A 24,737-nucleotide genomic window follows, 5' to 3' on the forward strand; every position below is an offset into this window, starting at 1 on the left:
ATTAGTCAGATGAATGCACGAGATAAATGAGACTCACTGCAGGTTCTATTGGTAGATTTTGTATTGGATTGACAAAGTCTCTGGGAGTAAGATGGGAATATTTGATTGATTGATTTGGTTTATTTTACTTCGCATTTCTGCCACTTTTGGCTAATCGCGAAGATGAGGATGAGTGATGATGATATGATGAAATTGATGGACACTCTAAAATGGCAGGCCAGGATTCGAACCTGGGACCTCAGGCGTCATAGTGCGCTATGCTAACCTCTTCGCCACGGAGTCCGGCGAGGTGGGAATGTGTTTTGGATTTTCTTCGTAAATCTTTAACTGTGACGCCCATATGCTTCTGCTTACATTAAAGTTTACCTTTTCACATAAACGAGAAATTGACATGTCATCCTAAAACACACGCATGTATCTGCATTTAATACCACTACATACGAAAATAAACCTTGGCCGGATCTTCACATTGTCCACCAAAAATTGAAAAGAAAGAATAAACTTTTGAGCGTATGGCTTTCCTTGCTACTTATGAGAGCTGAAGAATTTCGGTTTTGTAAATGTACCGAATGATATTACTTTCAGTACTCGAAGAGCGTCATTAGGTACAGCTAATTATACGAGGCGTATTTTTAAAGTAAGTACCGCCGCTGCTGCGCTGCGGTCGGTGTCCCGTGCATGCACTGTGTACCTACATCTGTTTGCAAGCCACAGACGACATTGCGGCAACAATCGATCGTGTATACATTTGGTTTTGCGTATTTAAAATGCCTCCGCCAATTGAGAATCCCGCCGACTGTGAAATATGCGCTGTTATTCGTTTTCTTAGTGCTAAAGGCGTGAAAGCAGTTGAAATTCACCGTCAGATTTGTGAAGTGTACGGACAAAACATTATGAGTGATGGAATGGTACGCAAATGGGTAAGAGCTTTCAAAGATGGCCGAACGAATGTTCATGACGAGGAACGGAGTGATCACTGTCGATTTGGTGCAGAAAGTCGACGAAAAAGTGAAAGAGAACAGACGCTTCACGATTTCTTCGTTATCAGAGGAGTTCCCTGAAGTTTCAAAAAGTGTTATCTACGAAATTGTTACCGAACGCTTAAACTATCGAAAATTGTGCTGACGATGGGTACCAACAATGTTAACTGAGGCGCACAAAAGCAAACGTTTAGGTAGCGCCTTGACTTTTCTTGTCAAGATCTCATCGCATCATTTGGCTGGGAACAATTTGATCATCCTCCATACAGCCCCGATCTAGCGCCCAGTGACTACCTCGTGTTTCTGCAACTGAAGAAGCATCTCGGAGGTCAGCGCCACGATGACGACGATAGCCTCAAAACGGCCGTGTTGCAGTGGCTGTGAACTCAGGCGACAAACTCCTATGACGACGGAATACAAAAGCTTGTTGTTCGATATGATAAGTGTCTTAATATTGGTGGCAATTATATGGAAAAGTAGATAAAAGTGTGGTCTTTCATGTAACAATAAAATTGTTACAAAAAGTTGACTTGTTTTTTGTACATATCAAAACGGTACTTACTTAAAAAAATACGACTCGTATTACAAATAAATGATTTGTCAAATTTTTCACAAATATTTCAAAGTTAGACTTCTTACGAGTTGATTGGGAACCATCTGAACTCATTTTTTTCTTTTTTAATACAACACCCTATAGATGTCTGAGAAAATACGAAATACATGGCTTCTAAAAGGCATTGGATGTGGTACACATCTGCCATAAATTGTTTAAAGATATTTTTATGTGTAGCTATGGGACTTTTAAAATTAGAATGAACGGAACTGAAGTGGAACTCTACATAATGTAGTTTCTATATCCAGTGTGTGGGAGATGATTATTATTGGTTGTGGTGGCTCAAGATCCCCCTCACTCCTCATTTTCCGTTCCGTGAAATCCAAATAAGTCCAGAATGAGGTCTAGAGCTTAGCCTTATATGTTTCAGAATTGTTATCTGATTTTAAAATCTTTTTTTTTTAAACTTAAATTCTAACAAAAACAATGAAAAATATTTATGCATATTTTGCATTAAATAACAGGACATTCGTGTGTGCTGTTCTAAAAGAGAATATTTCTCGTGGCTTCATATTATACCTAGGTATCAAGGACGTTTTTGTGGGGTCCAGGGGGTCTGGACCCCTTCCCCCCGAAAGACTTACCAAGTAGTAAAAGTAATTTATCAAAATATAATTGTTTAGCATTTGTTATACTCAATTTCCATCAGTGCCAATACCATGCTTGAACAGCGTAACAATTAAAAGTTAGGGTGCGGCAGAAATATCTCCCGGATTTCATTTGTGAATAACAAAGCAACGATAGATGTTATGCAAAACTTTATTGCACAGTTGGAAAGAACAAGGTTTACCATTTTCTTGCACATTTGCAAAGAACAAAATGTTCCAATTATTTTTTGTTAAAATTGCTACAAGTCACCATTTTGTGTGACATAGGCTAGTTGACTTTCTTTTAAAATGATATCGTCCAAATGCCGATCTGCACAGTGTACGCATTTCTGAAGTCTCGCCCTGAAGTTCTGCATTACCCTCCTAGTCATGTCTGGTCGGTATTGCCGCTCTTTCCTGTCTGATACCATCTTTCAGATCATTGGCTGTCCTCGGCCTTCCTTGGTAAACTTTAGCCTTCAAGTACTCCCACAGAAAGAAGTCGCAGGGTGCGAGCTCGGGGGAACGAGTTGGCCATGGAAGGTGACTTCGAAGTGAGATCAGACGCCCTGGAAACATTTCACGTAGCACGTTCATCGATACGCGTGCTGTGGCACCATCCTGTTGGAACCACGCAGCCAAATTGCCACGTTCGTTCGATTGCGGCTGCAGGAAGTTGCGTAACATCCATACATAACGGTCAAACGTTACATTTACTGCGTGCCGTCTTCCTCAAAAAAGTAGGGGCGTTCATGGAGTTGTCTCGGTACATATGGGAAACAAAATGGTAATCATTATTCTTTCCAACTGTGAAATAAAATTTTGCATAACATCTATCGTTGCTTTGTTATTCCCGAATAAAATCCGGGAGTTATTTCTGCTGCACCCTGTATACTCGATGGTTTTCTCCGCTGGACTTATTGGAAGGCAAGTAATTTGGCTCATACGGCTTTGAAGGATTCCAAAGATTTATGCACACTACTAATGATAATATCCATAAAATATTAATCAGGAACTTTACTTTTCGTTAATTGGATCTAACTCTTTTTTTTGTTATTCAATAAATATTCAATTATTTTTCTATATTTTACCAATTCATGTAATAATAACAATACAATATTAATTAATGTACATATTTAATTAATTAATATATTAATTTAATTAAATATAATTATCCTAATTATTATTATTGCGACACTTGATTGGACATACATACATACATACATATATATATATATATATATATATATATATATATATATATATATATATATATATATATATATATATGGGAGGCTGAATTTTGTACCCCCCCAAATGAAAAACGTTCCTGCGCCACTGAGAACAGCAAAAGTAAAAGTACAATTAATTAAAGCAATATTTAGTACTATGTCATGCTATCAGTTTCATTCATCTAGTTTGCAAACAATATGCAGTGGGCGTGTAAGAATGATATATATAACTTTGAAAGGGTCTCCATACTATTTATATGAAGAATATCTAAAACTGACGAGGTTTTTGTCTTTGTGGAATAGTAATGAAGTTTGCTGTCCTATTTATAGGACACTGGAACTTAAAGGTATCAATACCATCCTTTTCCTCACAGATATCTCTAGCTTCGTTGCAACAGAAGACAAACGACTAGCTGCTTTTGCAAAGCCATTGTGATTTTTGGGTGTCAGGAGGTAGCAGCTTGCATGTTACAGTGCCTGTTATAAATCATCTTACCTTTGTCGACATGTATAGGAAGGGGCTTACAGCAAGTGAAATAAAGTATATTCTCCTTGATCCAGTCGTAGCTGACAACTCTGCAGAACTGAGTATGGTGTTTCTGTCTCCCGATATTGACATTATCAGCGATGAAGATATTTTTGAAGATGATCAAATAAATGATGTGGAGGTTGCAGATGTTCCTGGTGAGTTACTTTTGCAAATTGTATCACATGAAGAAAACACGGAGTCTTCTTCTTTGAATGTGGAAGAACCTGAAGAAATCCCTACACCTGGTTGCAGCAAAAGTAGAAAGTTACATGGGGGAGTGAAGAAGAGACAGCTATCAACATGTGATGTAAATTGGAGGAAATATGACCCAGTGTACACCAAATTGCAAGTTGAAGGTCTTTGTGCAGAATTACAGACAGCCGATATGAAAATTACATTGGCAAGTAAATCTCCGCTGAACTCATATGAAGGATTGTGCGAAAAAGTACAGAATATAATAATCAAATTTTCAATATAAAATTATGTATAAATTATTATGTTACATAATGACAATACAATGAGTTTTTGTCCAGCTCATCAAGTTCGATGTACCTTGATATGCAGAGTAAGATGGGACAAGACTGCGCAGTTTCTGTTCATTATGTTTTACTGAAGTTATGAATCTATAGTAGTAACATACGGAAAAAGTAACACAGAATGTGCTATCCTTTGCCAACATTTCCGAAAGCTCAGTAAACAATATTTCAGCAGAAAACAAGCGAAAAGCATGACCATGCAAACGTGCAGCCTTACCCGCAGCACGGGGTAAGACTGTGATCACGTTCGGGTAAGAATGCGCATCATACTAACATTTTCTAAACACATTCGTATGAAGGTTCTATAAAAAGGAACACAAATCACTAAAGAAAGTTCCTCTTCCATATGAGAAGCATTTGTCATGCCATCCAAACATGTGGCACAGTAAATCAAGTCCTCGACTGGGAAATCGCTGTACTTCTCATCGCAACCAGGGCAAATGTACTCTTTCTTTTGACGTTGCCAGTTTGATATGTTTTCTTCAGCAAGGATGTTCGTTATCATCATCATGCCAATAGGAGATGGCGGTACCCCATCAAGTAGTTCTGCTTGCATTCTCTTCCGTGGGACTGCAGGAGGAATGAAACTTACTGAAGTGCTCATACAACATACAGCAGTGATGGTTTGTCCATGTTCTCAACTAACAACTTTCTTAACCTATCCTTTCCCCTTCACACTTATCACTTTTGGAGGTTTCAAAGGAACTTTACTGACACCAGATTCATCCATATTAAATACATAGCATGGTTGAAATTTATATATATTCAATAATTACTGCAGATTTCTACCTGAAATTTATTGCGCTGTCTTACCCTGTGCTGCAATCGGAAACAAAGCACGAACTCGACGAACTCGGCATTAACACAGCTGTCTCTATGAATTGACATCATGATATTATCTACATTTACAGTGAAGAAGGCCTAAGAAAACTTGGAATCAAAATAAATAGTAAACACCTTAAAATTCTTCTTGCTTTCATCTCTCAACACAATGAACTACCAACATGTCTTCACTAGCATCCACGGCTAGCTTCTATCTTGAGCGAAGAGATGGTGGAGCAGTGGTGCCAATTATGTATGATTTTCATCTCAAAAAAATGGTTCGCAGTCTTATTCGACGTGCAGTCTTACCCTTCTCTACTCTATATTTTTGTTGTCAGAGCTAGTAATTGTAATTACAATTTTTCAAAGGTTAACTTAAGTGCATATACTCTTAGGTCTCTACTATTGATTAAAAATAAACCTTTCTCCCCCCTTTTGCAAACGAAGAGAGAGAGGTTTTTATGCTTTGCTTAGCTTTGCCCTCCCCAAATATCTATAGAAATCGGCGCCTGCCTATATATATATATATGTGTGGGGGGGGGGTGAGAGAGAGAGAGAGAGAGAGAGAGAGAGAGAGATAGGCACATTTAGAGGAATTAAAAAGCACGGAAACAGAATGAGGAAAGGAGCCAAAGGACGAATAAACAAAAATATGTGAAGTACGAGACTTTTTGGAAATTTTTGGTGGACAAGATTGTTGGTGGGGAGAAATCCCCCCCCCCTGTCCCCTCCAGGATTTCACCCTGGTGAGTGTGTTTTTTCATCTTTAGATGTATTTTATTGAATCATCTGCCTTACTTCTTTGAGAGTTGCACAACAGATTTATTTTATGTAATTTACTTTACTGCCTGAATATCAAGAAATTAGTATTTTTTCAAACCATGTTTCACAGCAAACTGAGCTTCAAGGATAGTTCTGCAGAATTGAAAACTATGGAAGACCTGAGTTCCAAGCTTCATTCTAAGTTGCTTTCAGTCATTGATATAAAATCTTCACGCATGAAGCAGTATACATCTCTAGAATATGAGTTGATTTCATTGCAGAAAGCTTCAGAGAAGGAGGAAAATGCATTACAGGTGAGTACAAATATGCTATTAAAGTCAACTATTGCATATTAACACACACATGTTGATTGATTGTTGTGTTATGGGCATTTCAGCATGGAGACTATTTTGGCCCGTCGCACAATACGAGAGTAAGCCACTTATCTAAAACAAAATTGAGGACAAACTCCTAACAAAAAAATAGAATGTCTGTTAAAAACTTCCTGACTCAAGTTTTAAATTAATTAATTTATTCAATACTAAACAAGAACTAAAACTTTACTATATGTGATGACAAGAATTAAAACTATATTGTCTGCGAGAACCAAAATCTTACGCTAGGCTAAAAGCTGAGGCTGTAAAGTAGCACTCAGCACACAGATGGACAAAGACAGGACAACACAGGCCTACAGAAGAATATACTGGCCGTAGGTCTAGACGCAAGAGCCTCGTTGCCAGCAAGAAGCAGTTACCGGACGACACATACATTTGCATGTTCTTAATAAACAATTGGGGTGTAAGGTTGAACCTTGAGGACGACACCCAAATGTCAGCCTTCCTTTCACGTAGTACACCCTGGACTGCATTTTCCAGACTAGCGAGGCTATGGCGTCTGTACTCACAGCTAGTATAATCCTCTGTGGGACTTGTGTTGTGTCCGTCCATATGTGTTTGTGATTGTCCCTTCATCCATTTCAACTTATCTCCATTCATCCTCATCTTCACAATTAGCCAAAAGTGCAAGAAAAAATGAGAAGTACATTAAATCAATTATTCATTCATTCATTAATAGACTATACTAGCTAAAAATATTATTAACTACGAAGAAACCTGCTTCGAGTTTCCCAAACGGGCTCATCTGAGATTAGCAAGTGGGTTTATTATTAAACTGCAAGAAGGTGGGAAAGAAAACTGAGGAGTAGTGATACGTTCTAAATGCACAATTACTTCACGCGTCGTATTATTATACTATTAATATTAACTTAATAATACTCAGCGGTGAACGATGAGACTCGGTGAAGTACACAGACTCCTCTCAGGTACAGGGATAGTGTTAGGCAAAGACAATATTCACAGCACAGAGAAATAAAACCACATTACTGCCGTATGTATAAACTGAAAAGTTTTATTCTTTATTTATTGCAATTATAATGCAACTATACTTGAGACGAAGGCGAAGATTTCGCTTTGTCGATGAATTGACTCAATTAAAACGCATAAAACTCAATGCGTGGCTATCGGCAAACCTATGATCACATAGACCTAGCTTGCGCCAAGAACTACCACACCAAGAGATATGCAATGATAACTGAGCCAATATTTGCTCTTTAGCCTTTTATTTCCAAATTAATCTTTAGGCTAACTTTATTATTTGACGTAGAATGGTTGCAGTATTGTGCATATCATCAATGCATGGCTATCGGCGTACCTATGTTCACATAGGCCTAGCTTGCACCCCGAACTACCATACCAAGATGTACGCACAACACCGAGGAGTTCTTTTTAAGTTTAAAAGCTTCGTCGATCCGTGGCGAAAAAGTGTGATGATTCTTACGCGATATCCTCGCTTTTATACTATTTTTGAGAACACAGATTAAAGTACAGATGAATCACTCACTATCTACAAAAGGATACTACAACAAAACTGACATCTATACATGTTTAGAAATACAAATTCGTATAGTGCACTCTTGCAAACATGAAGATACATTAAACTACTCATAACAGAGCATAAAATACAATAAACATTATACAAAAGATATATATTACAAACAGGGTGCAATATTACATATAATAACAAGGAAATTACGCTTTCTTTCACAAAATAAATATATTAGTGACATATTTTCTACTGGTGAAGTCACATAAAAATATGGATCATATCATCTGCCCCTTCCTTTCGGAAACTAAGTTTCTGGAAGGAAGTTATCTACCTGGAGGAAACTTAGTTTTAAAGTACAAACTCTTTCTTTTTATCCTCCGAAAAATGCACCAGTTTTAGGTTATCCAAGTTAACCTTATCATATAATTCTTTAGTCCTTGGAATTAGCAATGTCACAACATTATTTTCCACTTTGTCCACTAGATAAGGTCCTATCCACAACATAAATAATTTTTGAATGGTCCTATCTAGTGACGAGCTTAAGGAATGGTTTTTAACCATCACGAAGTCTCCAACTGTCACTGTCTTGGCGTTTCCCTTCTGTTTTAAATCCTTCGACAGCTTCTTCTTCTCCCTGACTTGGGCTAAGAATAATTTGGACTTCCAATCCGGTTGGGCTTCTTCCCGTTCAGGCCAATTGAAATGGGTTAGGATCTCTCTGGGTATGGGATGGTTGAAGAATAGTTCAGCAGGTGAATATCCAGTAGTCTCAGAAATGGAATAATTAATCAGCAAGACGACTGCAGGCGTATGTTACCATCAGGCTTACCAACAATTAAGGTGCTCATACAAGATGAATATCAAGGCACAGTAACATCTCATCGTCTCCACTTTTTCAGTTGTTCTTTCAGGAGCTTTCTTTAGGCTGTAGGTATGGGATATGGAGATCGATACACAGGTTCTGTGGTGGTGAGTTTAATCTCACACTGGAAGTTTTTAATAGTACCTGGTCTCTCGGAAAATACATCTCTATGCTTCAATAAGACTTCTTTCAATTGGCTTCTACCCCTTTTGCATAAAATCTCATTTGCATTGACCTTCTGCAGAATGTCGTCAGGACTAGCCGTCCACTGATCGACATGGGAATCTTCACGGACATTTCTTACATACGTCCCTTTCGAAGATCCATTATTCACGAGGTCCTGCTCTACCGGAACTCCGTCTATGGTGAGGGATAACTTCTCGCGCTGTAGGTCAATTCCTGCTTCATATTTCCTGAGGAATGGGTAGCCCAAAATAAAGTCAGCTTCGAGACCCTTCAAGACAAACATGTCCTCCAATAAATTTCTTCCAGCAATCTCCAGATATACTTGTCTACATCCTACAACTCTAGTTTTGTTTCTCCCAGTGAAATCAGTCAGCCTAACATCTGGACATGTTTGTAACTGCAATGATGGCAGCTTCTCTTTAATCTTCTTCCAAATGGCGTAGCTCATGAGATTACATTCGCTGCCAGTGTCCAGAACACAAATAAAATCGACGCCGGTTACAGTTGCTTTAATTAACGGAGCCCTGGGTAAATTTTCCTTTCTAACTGCCTGTTGTGGTGCTCTATTTAAACTTTGTTCTCCCTCATTGAGAGTCAGCACAACAAAAAGATGATTATCTTCACTATTTATATCGCTGTCATCGGTTCCCAGAGAAGTCCAAGATTTTAGCCCAACCATGATCGGGAACGAAGAATTCACGTTGGGCGACTGGCTAAATCCGACTGCATACCACTCGGATTAGCACTAGTCGATGGTGCCCAACAAAAGTCTCTGGTTATGTCGACGCTTTGACGTTGCTCGTTCGTCAAACGTGAAGCAGAAGGTTCAAACGGAAGCGCCGTCGCTCTGAAATTACTGGGTTCAGAGGCATTACGTGAAGTCACGGGAATGGTCTTCTGGATCAGATCTGGAACGACGCGGCCCACGTGCGTAGTTGTTCCTGCCATCCCTTCTAGAAGGATTACGTCGTCTGTTGTAATTGGAATATCCATTCCTCTGGTTCTGCATAACTTGTCTGACTCTGGGTTGTTGGTTTCCAATTCTATTTTGTCTGGGAGCATTTCCCTGGCCTGCACCTTCCCTATTCCACACAGGCTTCCAACTGTCCTGCTCTTCAAGCACCTCGAACCTTTTCAGAAAGTCGGCTAGCTGCCGTACAGTTTGAGGAGAATTAGCTAGACTCAGACTGCGAGCTCTATATGGAAGCTGGGAGATGATTAAATTCACAATCTCAGGTTCTATGTAATGGGCAGACAGATTGCGGTAGGCTGAGTAAATAGACCAGGCATATTCCTCCATGCTCATACCGGACTGCTTTAAGTATCGGCGAGATCTCACTGCTGTCAGCTGCCTCTCTTTGGCCTCTTCTGAAGCATATTGTTTGCGAAAACGACGGCAGAAATCAGAATAGGACTTGAACTCTAACTGGTTTGCTCGAAACCAATGCTCAGCCTGGCCCTTGAAAAGCCGAGAAATAATTTCCAATCGGTATTCGTATGGAATCTGCATTAAATCAAAATTGATATTAAGTTCTTTTAAGTATTGCTCAGCATTCTGGGCTTCCAGGTCTCCCTTGAACTTCGACAAGAAATTAAGGTCTGCCATCCTTGGAGTTCCAGTCATTGCTGATCGCTGAGTTGTTGGCGGCGACTCATCTGGCCCGCTCCTTGAATTTCCATGCCTTCGTGTTCGCTTCCTGATTTTTGCTTGATACTGAGAGTCAGAGCTGGTGCTGGAAGAGGAGGAACTGCGATCTTTCTTCCTTTCTAGACGTTTCCTCTTTGTCCTTTCTTCATAAAGACTGTGCCGGGCCCTGCGAGATTCACGCTCTCTGTAACCTCTGTCATCGCCCGAAAGACTAAAGGTAGGTGGAACAGCAGACGCCACTTCATTAGCTCTTGAATCAGCAGTAACTCGTGGGCGACAGACTTGTTTGTCTTCTCTAGTTCTCTCTCCACCGGCTCTGTCCATCGCTTCATTTAGTTCAATGTTCATGGTTGGCAACGCTGCACTCTCAGCAACTGCAGACGGATGACCAGCTGTTCGAGATCCAGTTTCTGTTTCCGTTTGGCGGGTAACGTGCATGGTCTCTAACTGATTCGTAAGTTGTTCTACTTGAGTTTTTATTTCCTCAACGTCCTTGCTTCTTTGAGACACAATTACTGAAATCTGACTAATATTTTCTTGGACCTCAGCCCGGAACTGTATTTTGTCAGTCTCGGCCTCGGCCAATATCTGTTCCATCGTCAGCTGTTTTTCAATAATCTTATTACACTCCTCAGTGAATCTCGAATTAATATCCTCTACATCGATGCGAACACTTTCCGTGGCTTTATTAACATCGGCTGCCAAGCTACGCCGGAACTCATCAAAGTCCATCTCTCTAGCCTGCCGAATTTCTTCAGAGAATCAGTCCCTAGTATTCTCGTTCTCAGACTTTAGTTGTTGTATTTCACAGGCCATCTCGCCTATTTCAGCTCTTAAAGCTTTCATAGATTCATCGTGCTGCTTACCGATATCATCCTTTAGCAACGCACATTCTCTGAGGATATCTTCCTTCAATATGTCAGATTGTCTACAGATATCAGCCTTCAGTGTTTCAGACTGTTTGCAGATATCAGCTTTCAAGCTGGTAATGGAATCAGCTTGCTGTTTAATATCAGCCTGCAGTGTTTCAGACTGTTTGCTAATATCAGCCTGTAATGTTTCCATACTTTCAACTTGCTGCTTGCTAATTCCTTCAATCATGGTTTTTAAAGCTTCAAACATATTTAATGGATCAGATGTAATAGTTGTAGACAATGATTCACATTCTTTACAAACGAAATCGGTAGCTTCGTGGCTTTCAGATCGAACATCTAAGCCACAACATTCATAATGTAGAAGCTTTGTACATTTCTTGCACACAAATGTGGTTTTATCTTTATCAATGTTCCGACAACAATCGGGAACATTAAGCTCTGAATTTGAAGCAAGATTTTTATTTGCGCTACGCAAATGTTTTCTTTCCATTTCGAACGAAGTAGTTCTGTGCTTTTCTACAAATATAAAAGTTTAGTGCTCTTGCACAATGAATCTCAACTTTAAACAATTGTCTTGCCCTTGTACACTACAAAATCGAACCAACACGTTGAGCTGCCACTTGATACGTTCTAAATGCACAATTACTTCACGCGTCGTATTATTATACTATTAATATTAACTTAATAATACTCAGCGGTGAACGATGAGACTCGGTGAAGTACAGTAGAAGAGGTTAGACAAGAAACTCTCCCACCGAAGTGCTGGGTCGGAAACGCGGCTAGCGCATGCGCGAACTTCCCTTATCGTGCACACAGGCAGGGTTGCCGAACGTCATAAATGTTGTGCGAGCACCGAAAAACAACGCGATCGACTTGCCTGTCTTCATTTAAAGTGTGTGTTTGTTTTGTACGCAGTGTACTTGCTAGCATGGAAGCTTGCAGTTCAGAGAAAGCAAGTAAACTCGGTGCACGGAAAGTAATCCACAGCCAAGGGCGAGAAATTGTATATAATGTCAATGCATTTATGAAAGATGAGGTGGGAGTTCGTATGTCCGAAAACCAGTTGCAAAGGAGGGTGGCTCGCGCATGTGGTGTTTCATTCAGCAGTGTGAGAAGAATTGTACTAATAGAAAGTAAAGCATGCACTACGTTGAAGAAACCCTTTCATACGCCCCATAAAACACGACCTTGCCGAAAAATAAAAAGTCATATAGACGAGTTCGATAAGTGTGTTGTTAGGCGTGTTGTGCACGAATTTCACCTTACGGACAGGGAAGGTATCCGAGGGGTTTTGAAACAAAGAATAGACTTCCAAGGCAGTGTCTGGTGTGTGCGCAAGATAATACGTGACGTAAGTTTAAGTGGGAAAAAGCAGAAAATAATAGACAATTGCTTATAGAAAAGGACGAAATAAGAAGTTTACGTTCATCGTACCTCAAAGCCATAAAAATCTTTCGTCGACAAGGACGACCCATTGTTTACATTGACGGACTTATTTTCACAGCTCGACAACAAAGAAAGAAGCTTGGGTGGATGGAACCGCGGCTGCCATCAAAGCACCGGTGTCTAAAGGGCAATGTGTAATTGTTGTACATGCTGGCGGTTAATGTTCAAATCTGGAAAATCTCTTGGTGATTACCACCATGATATGAAGGCCCAAAATTTTGATTTTTTTTTATTTGATATATTTTATTTTACTTCGCGTTTTGTGCCTCTTGGCTAATTTGCGAAGATGGGGATGAGTGATGAAATGATGAAATTGATGAATGGACATTTACAAATAACCATGACCGAGCGGGATTCGAACCCAGGACCCTTAGCGCGATGTGCTAACCACTCAGCCACAGGGTCCGGGGAGATGTTGATCCCAAATTTGACACGAAACAGTGTGGTTGTTGTTGATAACGCCTCATGCCATAACATACAAATAAATCCTGCGCCTTCTTCCTCCTCCCGAAAAGACACTATGATTCAGTGGCTTGTTCAAAACAACACCCCCTTTGACGCACACATGTTCAAACCAGAATTGTATTCATTGGTGAAAATTAACAAACCCCGTTTGAAGATGTTCAAAATTGATTCCATCTTAGCAGAACACGGTCATTCCGTTGTATGTTTACCGCCATACCACCCAGATCTTCTTTGCTTAGTTTTCTTGTGTTCTCGTTCTGCGCAGACATTTGAACCGTATGCACTGCCAACCCTGCTTCTGTGCGTCCTTCCTCTACGTATGGCTTGGGCGTGAGGCCGCGAGGAGTTTCTTGTCTTACCTATTCTACTGTACACAGACTCCTCTCAGGTACAGGGATAGTGTTAGGCAAAGACAATATTCACAGCACAGAGAAATAAAACCACATTACTGCCGTATGTATAAACTGAAAAGTTTTATTCTTTATTTATTGCAATTATAATGCAACTATACTTGAGACGAAGGCGAAGATTTCGCTTTGTCGATGAATTGACTCAATTAAAACGCATAAAACTCAATGCGTGGCTATCGGCAAGCCTATGATCACATAGACCTAGCTTGCGCCAAGAACTACCACACCAAGAGATATGCAATGATAACTGAGCCAATATTTGCTCTTTAGCCTTTTATTTCCAAATTAATCTTTAGGCTAACTTTATTATTTGACGTAGAATGGTTGCAGTATTGTGCATATCATCAATGCATGGCTATCGGCGTACCTATGTTCACATAGGCCTAGCTTGCGCCCCGAACTACCATACCAAGATGTATGCACAACACCGAGGAGTTCTTTTTAAGTTTAAAAGCTTCGTCGATCCGTGGCGAAAAAGTGTGATGATTCTTACGCGATATCCTCGCTTTTATACTATTTTTGAGAACACAGATTAAAGTACAGATGAATCACTCACTATCTACAAAAGGATACTACAACAAAACTGACATCTATACATGTTTAGAAATACAAATTCATATAGTGCACTCTTGCAAACATGAAGATACATTAAACTACTCATAACAGAGCATAAAATACAATAAACATTATACAAAAGATATATATTACAAACAGGGTGCAATATTACATATAATAACAAGGAAATTACGCTTTCTTTCACAAAATAAATATATTAGTGACATATTTTCTACTGGTGACGTCACATAAAAATATGGATCATATCAGTAGTATGATGAACTATTCACTAGTGTGATGAACTATTCACACATACAGATATTGACCATTACCTGCAGCTCAAAATAAAATTACCCACTTACTCACTTTACTGTTAATGTGAAACAAAATTGTTCTTAAGTCTATTTACTGAATCACAAAACAATTCATATGAAAATGATTATACATGCATATTTCCTATGTACTAGGGCAGATCAAAAAGTAAGTTACACCCCCCTGTATAAAACAAACAAAACACAAAGAAAATAATTATTGGACAAAAATGTATGAACATTTAACTTTTTTCGACGTAGTCACCAAGGTATTCCAAACACTTTTTGAATCGTGTGACCAGTTTTTTTATTTCTTGTGTCTAAAAATTCCGTCCAATTTCAATTGAGTTGACTTTTGTGCTCATTGGTTAACAATCGTGGCACCAAGTGAGAGCACAGTTTACTATACACCCAACAGGTCATTACTCAGCATAGACACACTATCGTATGATATGCTCAGTTCACTTGCAATCTCTTTTAATTTTCACGTTGCGGTTGGCAAGGATGATTGCATTAACATGCTCAGTTTTGTTGGTGTTCACAGTTGCAGACTGCCCAACACACTGTTTGACATTCACGTTTGTTCTTTCCTCTTCGAACACCTGGCACCATTTCCTGATCATGGGGTGTGACATTGCATTCTCACCATACACCTCGACAATTTGGCGATGGATTTCACTCAGCTTATGCCTTTGTGTCCACAAAAATCGAACAACTGAGCGCAACTCAAATGTTGGATGCCACCTCAGTATGATGCACCATACTGACACAGTGACTACTCTCATATTAAAGCAGCTGCAGTATGGCTGCTTCGGGTATGGGAAGAATACATTCTGGACAGTGCTGCCACCAAGCATGATTATTTTCTCTTTTTTAGTACAGGAACACGGCTCAGGTGTAACTTCCTTTTTGATTTGCCCAAGGATATGAAGATTTCAACATTTTTCTACAATCACATGCACTTTGTAAGTTATGTGCTTTCTTATAACCTGTCCCAGCTATCTGTGGAGCAGACGAACAAGTGTCTGCACAAGTAGTGATGTGAGACGGCTCCACCAATGTACAGTGATAGGAACTGGATTGCATAATGGAGGGGGCTGGAGTTACCCACTGTCCCTGCTTAGTTCTGGCTTTGCCCACTCGATCTCCCTCTTCCTCCTCTGCTGATATGCATGGCCCTGCTCCACAGTTAGCTGGAACAGGGTATAGAAATTATGATTGGAAATAAAATGTACAGAATACTTTTTACATTTACATGTGATCTTCATTGTAAAATTGATGTTACATACTGGATAAAGGATCCCATGTAAAAGTAAAACATCAAGTAAGAGCAGTTAGCTTGTACGTCAGGAGTAATGTGATGCCTGTCCGGTGGTATAGTGATAACATTGTTGCCTTGTAATCAAGAGGTTCCAGGTTCGATACCTGGTGGAAGCACAGTGGTTCAGATTCCACTTTAAACTGCAAGTCCAGTTCTAATTAGCCTTTCTGTGCATAAAATGGACTAAAAGAACAAACTCAAACCCAGGAGTAGTGTAGATGACACTGTATGCAAGTTTCAATACAGGTTCAACCATATTTTTTTACTTAGTTTTGTAAGTATGTGGCAAAGCTTTAAATTTTAAATAATTAGCAAGATACAAGTTGTGTTATCTCACCACTTCAATAAAATGTGCTACCAGTTTGTTTATAAATTATACTTAGGCCAGTGACGTATACTGGGTTAAGAAGCTTAGCTATCGCACCATATCATAGTGTTCGAATGGACAAAAAATTGCTGGTAGGGGTGGTTTTGTTTTTTTAACTCATTTGGGGTGGCAGGTGGAAGTGATGTGACTCTGTGATTAAAAATATATACCTCATAAATAAAACATGGAAATGCACACTGCTAGTAAAGAAAGAATTTCATTCTTATTTGCATAAATAAGAGGCCCATATTGTGAAATATTATCTAGGCCTATATACGAGAATAAAAATAAAATTTCAAACTACCTATTTTCATGATTTTAAGTTTAGGTACTCCTTGTTGGCACAGTGGTAACGTCGTTGCCTTGAAACTAAGGGGTCCCAGGTTTGATACATGGTGATTTAGATACCACTTTAACTGTAGGTCCGATCCCCATTAGCTTATCGGTTCATAAAGTGGCCATACAAGAAAAATCCACAACGATTTGGAGCTTATCGTCATTCGTAAGCCGAATAGACAGCTTGTTACTTATGTCCCTCATTTCAGTTCACTACACAACACGACACATATCATTCACAAAAATACAATCCACTCACTACTGTATTCACGCGCTGCTTCTAAATAAATTCCACGCACCAAGACCACTTGACGTGATCTAGACAGGAACTGGTCCTTGTCATTTCGGTAATCTTTAGATGCACTCATGAACCATTCCCGCTCAGCCAACAATTTTCTACTCCCCACTGTATCTCTAGTTGTTTGAAGGTCAACGACCTCTTTTTCAACTTCTCTACAAGCGTTCAATGATGTTCTTGTCCCTGTCATATGGCACACTTCCCCTTGCCTGTGATAATTTGGCTTTAAAATTCCCCATTCCTGGGAAAATTACATGCTGGGAAAAATTGGCTTGCAACATTGACCCAGATTGTTGAGGAAGTTCAGAGGGTTTTTTCCCCCGCCATATACAACCCTGTTCTCTCTCCTGTAACAGTTTGGCTCCACAATTCCCCGATCCTGGGGAAATTACATGCTGGGAAAAATTGGTTTGCAACATTGATCGGGTGATCTTTGTGGTAGCCCTGTCAAGATGGCCTGTCACCCCCGTGGAGTTGCTTGCAGGCGCTGGGCCATCCGTCTCGCGAATTTAAAGAAAGCGGGCAATGTTTCCAACTCCTCTAAGAAATCAGGTTCATCTTCTTATTGAAATGAACAATTTTATGCACATTTTCTGATAGATATTTTTTTTCTGTATTTTATTCATCGAGTCTGGGCTTCACAGATTGCCCCAAATATATGCCTCTGAGTTAGGCGACAGTCTGAATTGACAATTTAAACACAAAACTTGATCTTCTTCCTTTGTCATATTTATTGTTGTTGAGTTGGTGTTTTAAGTCCACTTTATGCACAATAAGGCTAATCGGGACTGGACCTACAGTTTAAAGTGGGATCTGAAAAACTACATGCCTCCACCAGGTATCAAACACGGGACTCCCTGATTACAAGGTGACAATGCTACCACTGCACCATCGGAGAGGTCATTTTGTCATATTTATGATTGACATTTTAAATACAAATTTTCATTACATTTCCTTTGATCTATAAATGTATCTTTGTAGGGTAGACTTGAAAGTTTACGGCATGAACATAACAAGAAGAAGGAGATGAGAAGAAGCTTCCAAAGTGAGTTTCAGAAGAAGCAGACACTCTTGAAAGATATTTTGAAGGAATTAGATGCAGAGCAACATAAAAGTCAAACAAGATTTCATTCCATCAAAGAAGAAATTCAGGATAGCATTAAAAGGTTGTGGACAGATTCATGTGTTCACTTGGAAAATTAATATGAATTAATTGACTTGCATTTCACAATTTAATTTTTTAAGAATTTCATCACAGTAATTACAGAAATTACACTGAGTGCTGTTTAGTATCCAGTATATATATTACTAACATGAGCTCCGCGTTGATGTCCTCCTTGACCTCCTAGAAATTAGCATCCTTCATTTCAAATTAGAAATAAGAGTACAAAGTGTATTATTTTGATAGTTGGTAAGAGAAATAAAGTTCAGTCAATTTACATTCCCACAGAACAAAAGAAAGGAAAATATAAAATTGGTCGAAAAAATGAGTGTAAAAACTTCATATTTCTAAGTATCTACCACTTAATCCAAAGTTCAGTGAGTTTTAAAAAGTCAAAAAATTAGATTTTTAAGTGATTTTTAGGTAAACTTTATGACTAAAATAATAATATTGTGTTATTATTGTTACTAATTTATAATTAGGAGAATTCCACGGAAAGTGGTTCTTCTCTATGTAGATAACAAAATGAATTAATATGGAAATTATTAAAGTAAAAAAAAAAGTAAAGTGCTCCCGTGCTTTGCACCACACCATGAAGGCGTATAGGGGGAGTTAGGGCCCCACACTTTGTTGTTCATGCAGCCAAAGGTGGGGGTGATGTGATCAGCACCACACCCGTGGCCACCTTTACCCCCCCCCCCCCCCCACAGTTTCCACTTTATATGGTGCTGGGTGGGTGCAGGAGCCCCTTGAAAAAATCCCAGTTCTCCCCTGCCGAATATGGGTGAATATAATTTGCATATTTCACCAATAAAAGTTACTAGCATCTGAAACCTATATACTTCGCAGACAAGAGAAGTCAAAATTTGGTACCTTTTTAAAGCATCTCACACGTAATGCACTTTTGTTAATGCTTATCATACATTCAGGCTACGCCATCATACTCAAGTTTTTTTAAAAATTTATTAGCAGACACCACAAAGTACTTAAATTCTAGGAAATCAGATCTTCATGAATATTTTAATCCAATCTCATGTTTAGAACCTCAAATTTTGTGTGTAAAATGCCACACACGTAACGATGGAATGCCCCATTATTGTTATATTCACACTATTCAATATTATATCAATGACCTGACTGCACCTAAAAAAATTACTGGCAATGTTCATGATTACTAATCCTCATCCCCTAAATGTTTGCGAAGAGGAATTTAGAAGAAGTAGGACTGGAAATGAGCATTTAATTAACATAATATAGAATTCAAAATACAAACTCTTTGAAACAAAATACAGCAGTAGTTTAGAAATAATAGAAACAATATTCCTTTTACTTCAATACAGGGAGGAAGAATTGTTATACCGCAAACAAATGAATGAAGAGACTGTTATTAAGTTGAAGGCTAAGTTAAATGCAGTAAAAGCAATACTCAGTGAAAATCAGAAATACTTAGATGAATCTTACAACACGTTACTGCAAAACAGAATAGCAATGCAGGTAAGTTTATGATTACTGAACTACATGGTAGTGCTATAGATCTATTTTTTTTTAAATTTGTATAACATTTTTTTCACATTCATTTTTACATGAGGCAAGATGTCCAAGTTAGGTTGCAGGGTTTGTTTAACATTTCTATATTTGGGCACTTTGGAAGGCCGGTAGGTCATTGCTCTGAAAGGGCTGTCATGCTAGTTATGGGTTGTATCCAGTAAGCTACAAGTACTTAGGTAAATCAAAAAGTAAGTTACACCCCTCTGTATAAAACAAACAAAAACACATTAAAAAGAAAAAAAATATTGGATAAAACAATACGACGTTCCATACTCGCACGGTGACTATTGGCATACTAAACCAGCTGCAGCATGGCTGCTTCGGGTGTGTAGAGAAAACATTCCGGACAGTGTTGCTACCAAGCGTGATTATTTTATCTCTTTTAGTTCAGGAAAACGGATTGGGTGTAACTTACTTTTTGATTTGTCCATGGAACGTACAGGGTGTTGAGGTATAACACAAACAAACTTTCACAGTGAGTAAAAAACATCAGGATGGAAGAACTTTTCTCAGCAATACATTGCTTGTCAAAGTCATGCTTTGACATGGTTTTCCGAGAGCAAAAATACATGCATGTGGCTGCATGCATACTGGATGACAAATGCAATTTTTCAGCAGTTCATAGAGTTGACCAAGATGTCACCAAGAAAAGTTATTCATCTTGAAGTCCTCTACACACTGCAACTACTGTGTACAGTCATGAACATTTCTGGGTTGTAATGACTCCACTGACTTTCAATTGAGTTGTTATAACCTAGAAGTGTCCGCAACTGTACATGGAAATTTTTCATTATTCATTTCTAATCTTCCAGGAGCAGTGCAACAACTTGCAAATTAATGTGCACAATGATGAACGGGAATCTGATGAGCTGTTGGAATATATGCAATCATTTGAGGAGGCAGCAACAGAAAATTATGCTAAATTCACAATGCTGAAGAAGAACTTAGAAATGTTAAGGTTAGGTTCAACATGTGACTGTCTTCCATGATTCACAGTTGTTATGCTTTATAATTTTCCCATAACCCTACACTGATGCATATATAAAGCTAGTACCAGATGGTCAAGTGCTTAGTGTAATACTATCCTGCAGCAAGTGCAGGGTGTCTCATTTATTGTGAGGGTAAAACAAGTCAAAAAACTGCTTGTGATATTAGAAGATATTTCATTCTAAGAGGGGGAATCCATGGCAGGTAGGGTGTCTGACTGCTACGCGGGAGACCCAGGTTTGATTCCTGAGGTGGGGGATCTAAGGTAGGAATTTTTCCAACCTTGTCCCCACAAGTGACTCTGTGGCTCACCAAGCCTCAAATCAGTGTGTACCTGGGGGCAACCGTGGGGGTTAAAAGTGACTGGAGAGTGGTGCTGATCACATCACCTCCAAAATGGTTGAGAATATGCGGGAGCCCTACTCCCACATCCTCTCAATTCAATTCAATGGTCTTTATTCTTGGGCAAGGTTCAGCAGATGACAGAAGTAAGTGAAAACGTTCTGGGCTTTAAGGATAGGAGGAAAAAATATTGGATGTCTCTGCAGACCTGGGAAAAAAATTAATGAGCGAAAAATAATTAAGGAGGCAATGAACTCAAGCAGGACAAGGGCAAGGAAGGCAGAATTGCAAACAAAGTATACAGAGAAGGATCGAGAAGTAAAGAGTAGTGTTCGTAGGGATCAAAAAAATTGGGTAGACAATCTGTCCCAACAGGCAGGGGAAGCAGCAAAAAAGAGAAATCTTAAAGAACTATACATCACAAAAGTTCTGTCAAGGAAACAGACCCAGATAAATCGACCAGTGAGAAGTAAAGATGGCACCCTCCTTACGAATATTGAGGACCAACTGAAACGGAAGGAGCAGGGTGCGAAATCCTGGGGGGATGGGGAGATTTCCCCCCACCAACAATCTTGGCCTCAAAAATCCCCCACACCAAAAATTTCCAGAGGGGGAGAGTTTTTGTTACAACAAACAAAAGATAAGCAATTACTTTTAATTTCAAATGTACTTTACTAAGAAAAATATCGAAAACGTACACAATTTAGTGTGGTTGCGAGTGTTGAGTGCTTTCTCTCTCTCAAGAGATCATTAACAAATCTACATCAAAATTCACAAAAAAGTAAAACAAGAATGCAAGACAAAAATAACTATGAAATCTGATTTATATTAACATAAAGCAAAACTAAATAAAAACTTACACATAACAATAACACTTGAACTATTTCATAAGTTATTAACATCTTTATCCAGTTAGTAAAGGAAATAGTTTGCTACATTATAATATCTGATATACAGAAAAGTAACAAATTTATTTCTTTGTGTGTAATTAATAATAATACTATTTTAATTACTAATTTATTTTTACTTTTAATAACATTATAAATATGTATATGGTATAATTTATATGTATGTTTGTGGGGGGTTGTAGATTAAGATCTTTCTCCCCCCCCCCCACCAGTCTTAAATGATTTCGCACCTTGGGAAGGAGCACTTCTCTGCAACCCTTAATCGCTCTGTGGATGCTCAGATAGACCAGGGGGAAGAGGAATATGATAATGATGGTGATGTTGGCCCCAGTGTAAGAATTAGGACGGATGTTCCAACAGTAGGAGAGATTAAACAGGCTCTGAAAGAGGTACGTAATTGTAAAGCAGCTGGTGTCGACAACATACCACCGGAAGTGATGAAAAGTGACATAAACACCATGGCAAATATGCTGCAGACCTTATTTGAGAAGATATGGATAGAGGGAGTGATGCCTAAGGACTGGAGGAGTAGCCTGTTAATGAAGCTACTGAAAAAGGGGGATACATCAAAGTATGACAACTGGAGAGGTATAGCACTTCTCTCCATTCCGAGTAAGATCTTCACTAGAGTTATCCTAAACAGAATTAAGGAGCATGTTAACTTGAGACTCAGAAGAGAACAGGCAGGGTTTCGACCAAATCGCTCTTGTATTGATCAAATTAACACCTTGCAGATAATTTTGGAGCAATGTATAGAATGGTCATCTCATCTCTATACAGTTTTCGTTGACTTCGAGAAAGCATTTGACTCTGTCAACAGAAATGCAATGTGGAAGGAAGTGAAACGATATGGAGTACCCACAAAAATTCTTGATCTTATCCGAGAAACTTATCGTGATTATACATGTAGGCGGCTGTGTATCTGAGCCAATAGATGTGCAATCTGGAGTGAGGCAAGGTTGTATATTATCACCTACAATGTTCCTGATTGTGATCGATGCAGTGATGCGAAATGTAATAGGAGTGAAAAGACGTGGTATCCAATGGGGATTGAATAACAGATTAGAAGACCTTGATTTTGCAGACGATTTGTGCTTCTTGTCTGAAGCACATGGTGATATGCAAACAAAACTAGCAGATCTGATAGAAAGTGCAAAAAAGTAGGACTTGTGATTAACTCCAAGAAGACCAAGGCAATGAGGATTAACTCCACAAAAACAGACCCATTTAGTATTGAAGAGATTATTGAAAATGTGGATAGCTTTACTTACCTGGGCAGTCTGGTGGCAAAAGACTGAGGGACTGCACAGGATGTTCCTTAACGTATCCAAAAAGCAAACGGTGCCTTTGTGAAGCTCTATCCAGTAAGGAAAAACAAGAAGATATCTATGAAGACCAAACTTCATATTTTTCGAAGTAATGTTAAGTCTGTACTGTTATATGGGTCTGAGACATGGAAGGTAACTAAAACAATTACCTCTAAACTACAGACCTTCATCAATTGCTGCCTGAGAAAAATTTTGAATATCTTTTGGCCAGAAGTGATTCAAAACCAAGAACTTTGGACAAATTCTGGAGAAACCGAGGTGTCCATACAAATAAAGCAGCAAAAATGGAATTGGATAGGACATACGTTGAGGAAGGAAAATGAGGCTGTAGAAAGAGAGGCACTAGACTAAAACCTGCAGGGAAGAAGGAAAAGAGGGAGGCCTAGACAGACGTGGCGAAGATCTGTTCATGCTGAGGCCTTGGAGGAAGGAAAGAGCTGGAATGTAGTGAAGAGAATTGCCGTCAGTAGGACCAGGTGGAGATGCCCTATGTTCCACAGGGAACAACAGGAATTAAGTCAAGTCTACTCCCACATCCCCTAAATGTGCCAGGCCTCCAAGATGGCACAGTAGTAGCATCATCGCCTTGTAATCAAGGGGTCCCGGGTTCGATACCTAGTGGAGGCACATAGTGGTTCGGATCCCACTTTAAACTGTAGGTCCAGTCCCAATTAGCGTTACTGTGCACCAACTCAATCAATCAACCTAAATATGCCTTCATGGCATGGAGAACTTTACCATTTCATGTGATGTTCTGGAAATACATGCTGCAGTGAAATTGAGTAAATTTGCCACTTATGTTGAAAAACAATAAAATTTATTCTAGTTAGAGCATGTCCATATACCCTATGAAGATTTTACTATAATTGAAACATGGATCAGATAATGGCCATCTGTCACCCACTATGGAATCAAGGTTTCTGTTATTTGATGTTGCTTCTCTTCTTCTTTGGGCTAACAATAGCAATCAACAATTATTAGTTGAAATGGATGGACACTTTCAAAAGAATGCCCATGTTCAGGCTGGGACTAGAACCCAGAACCTTCAGTGGCCAGATAGGAAGTCTCCCACTCAAAGTGTTATTTAGGGCCTCCCCGATGGTGCAGTGGTAGCATCGTTGCCTTGTAATCAAGGGGTCCCAGGTTCAATACCTGGTGGAGGCACATAGTGGTTCGGATCCCACTTTGAACTGTAGGTCCAGTCCCGATTAGCCTTTCTGTGCATAAAGTGGACTTAAAACAATAATTCAATCAATCAATCAAAGTGTTGTTTGGGCATTATTATGTATTTAGCATGAAATCATGCATTAACAATTTGGTGAATTATCTGTAGTATAGGCAGTTGTACTGCCAGTGGTACAACTGTGCATATTCCCTGAAAGATGGTTGAACCACTGATTGTCAAGTATTGCTTATATTCAAATGTAACATATTTAC

At 39.1% G+C, this 24,737-nt stretch overlaps 1 protein-coding gene across 1 annotated transcript in view; it reads left to right on the top strand.

The window, feature by feature from the left end:
• Nucleotides 1-24,737, top strand: part of LOC146004716 (uncharacterized) — a 64,663-nt gene that overhangs the window by 16,345 nt on the left and 23,581 nt on the right. Inside the window, exons 7-10 of the mRNA XM_083143711.1 lie at nt 6,192-6,375; nt 18,007-18,191; nt 19,528-19,681; nt 20,548-20,693. Of these exons, the coding sequence (XP_082999837.1) occupies nt 6,192-6,375; nt 18,007-18,191; nt 19,528-19,681; nt 20,548-20,693 (669 nt within the window). The remainder of the gene's footprint in view (nt 1-6,191; nt 6,376-18,006; nt 18,192-19,527; nt 19,682-20,547; nt 20,694-24,737) is intronic.

Source organism: Lepisma saccharinum, chromosome 1 (genome assembly GCF_977018435.1).
Source record: "Lepisma saccharinum chromosome 1, izLepSacc3.1, whole genome shotgun sequence".
In the NCBI taxonomy this organism is placed as follows: Eukaryota; Metazoa; Arthropoda; class Insecta; order Zygentoma; family Lepismatidae; genus Lepisma; species Lepisma saccharinum.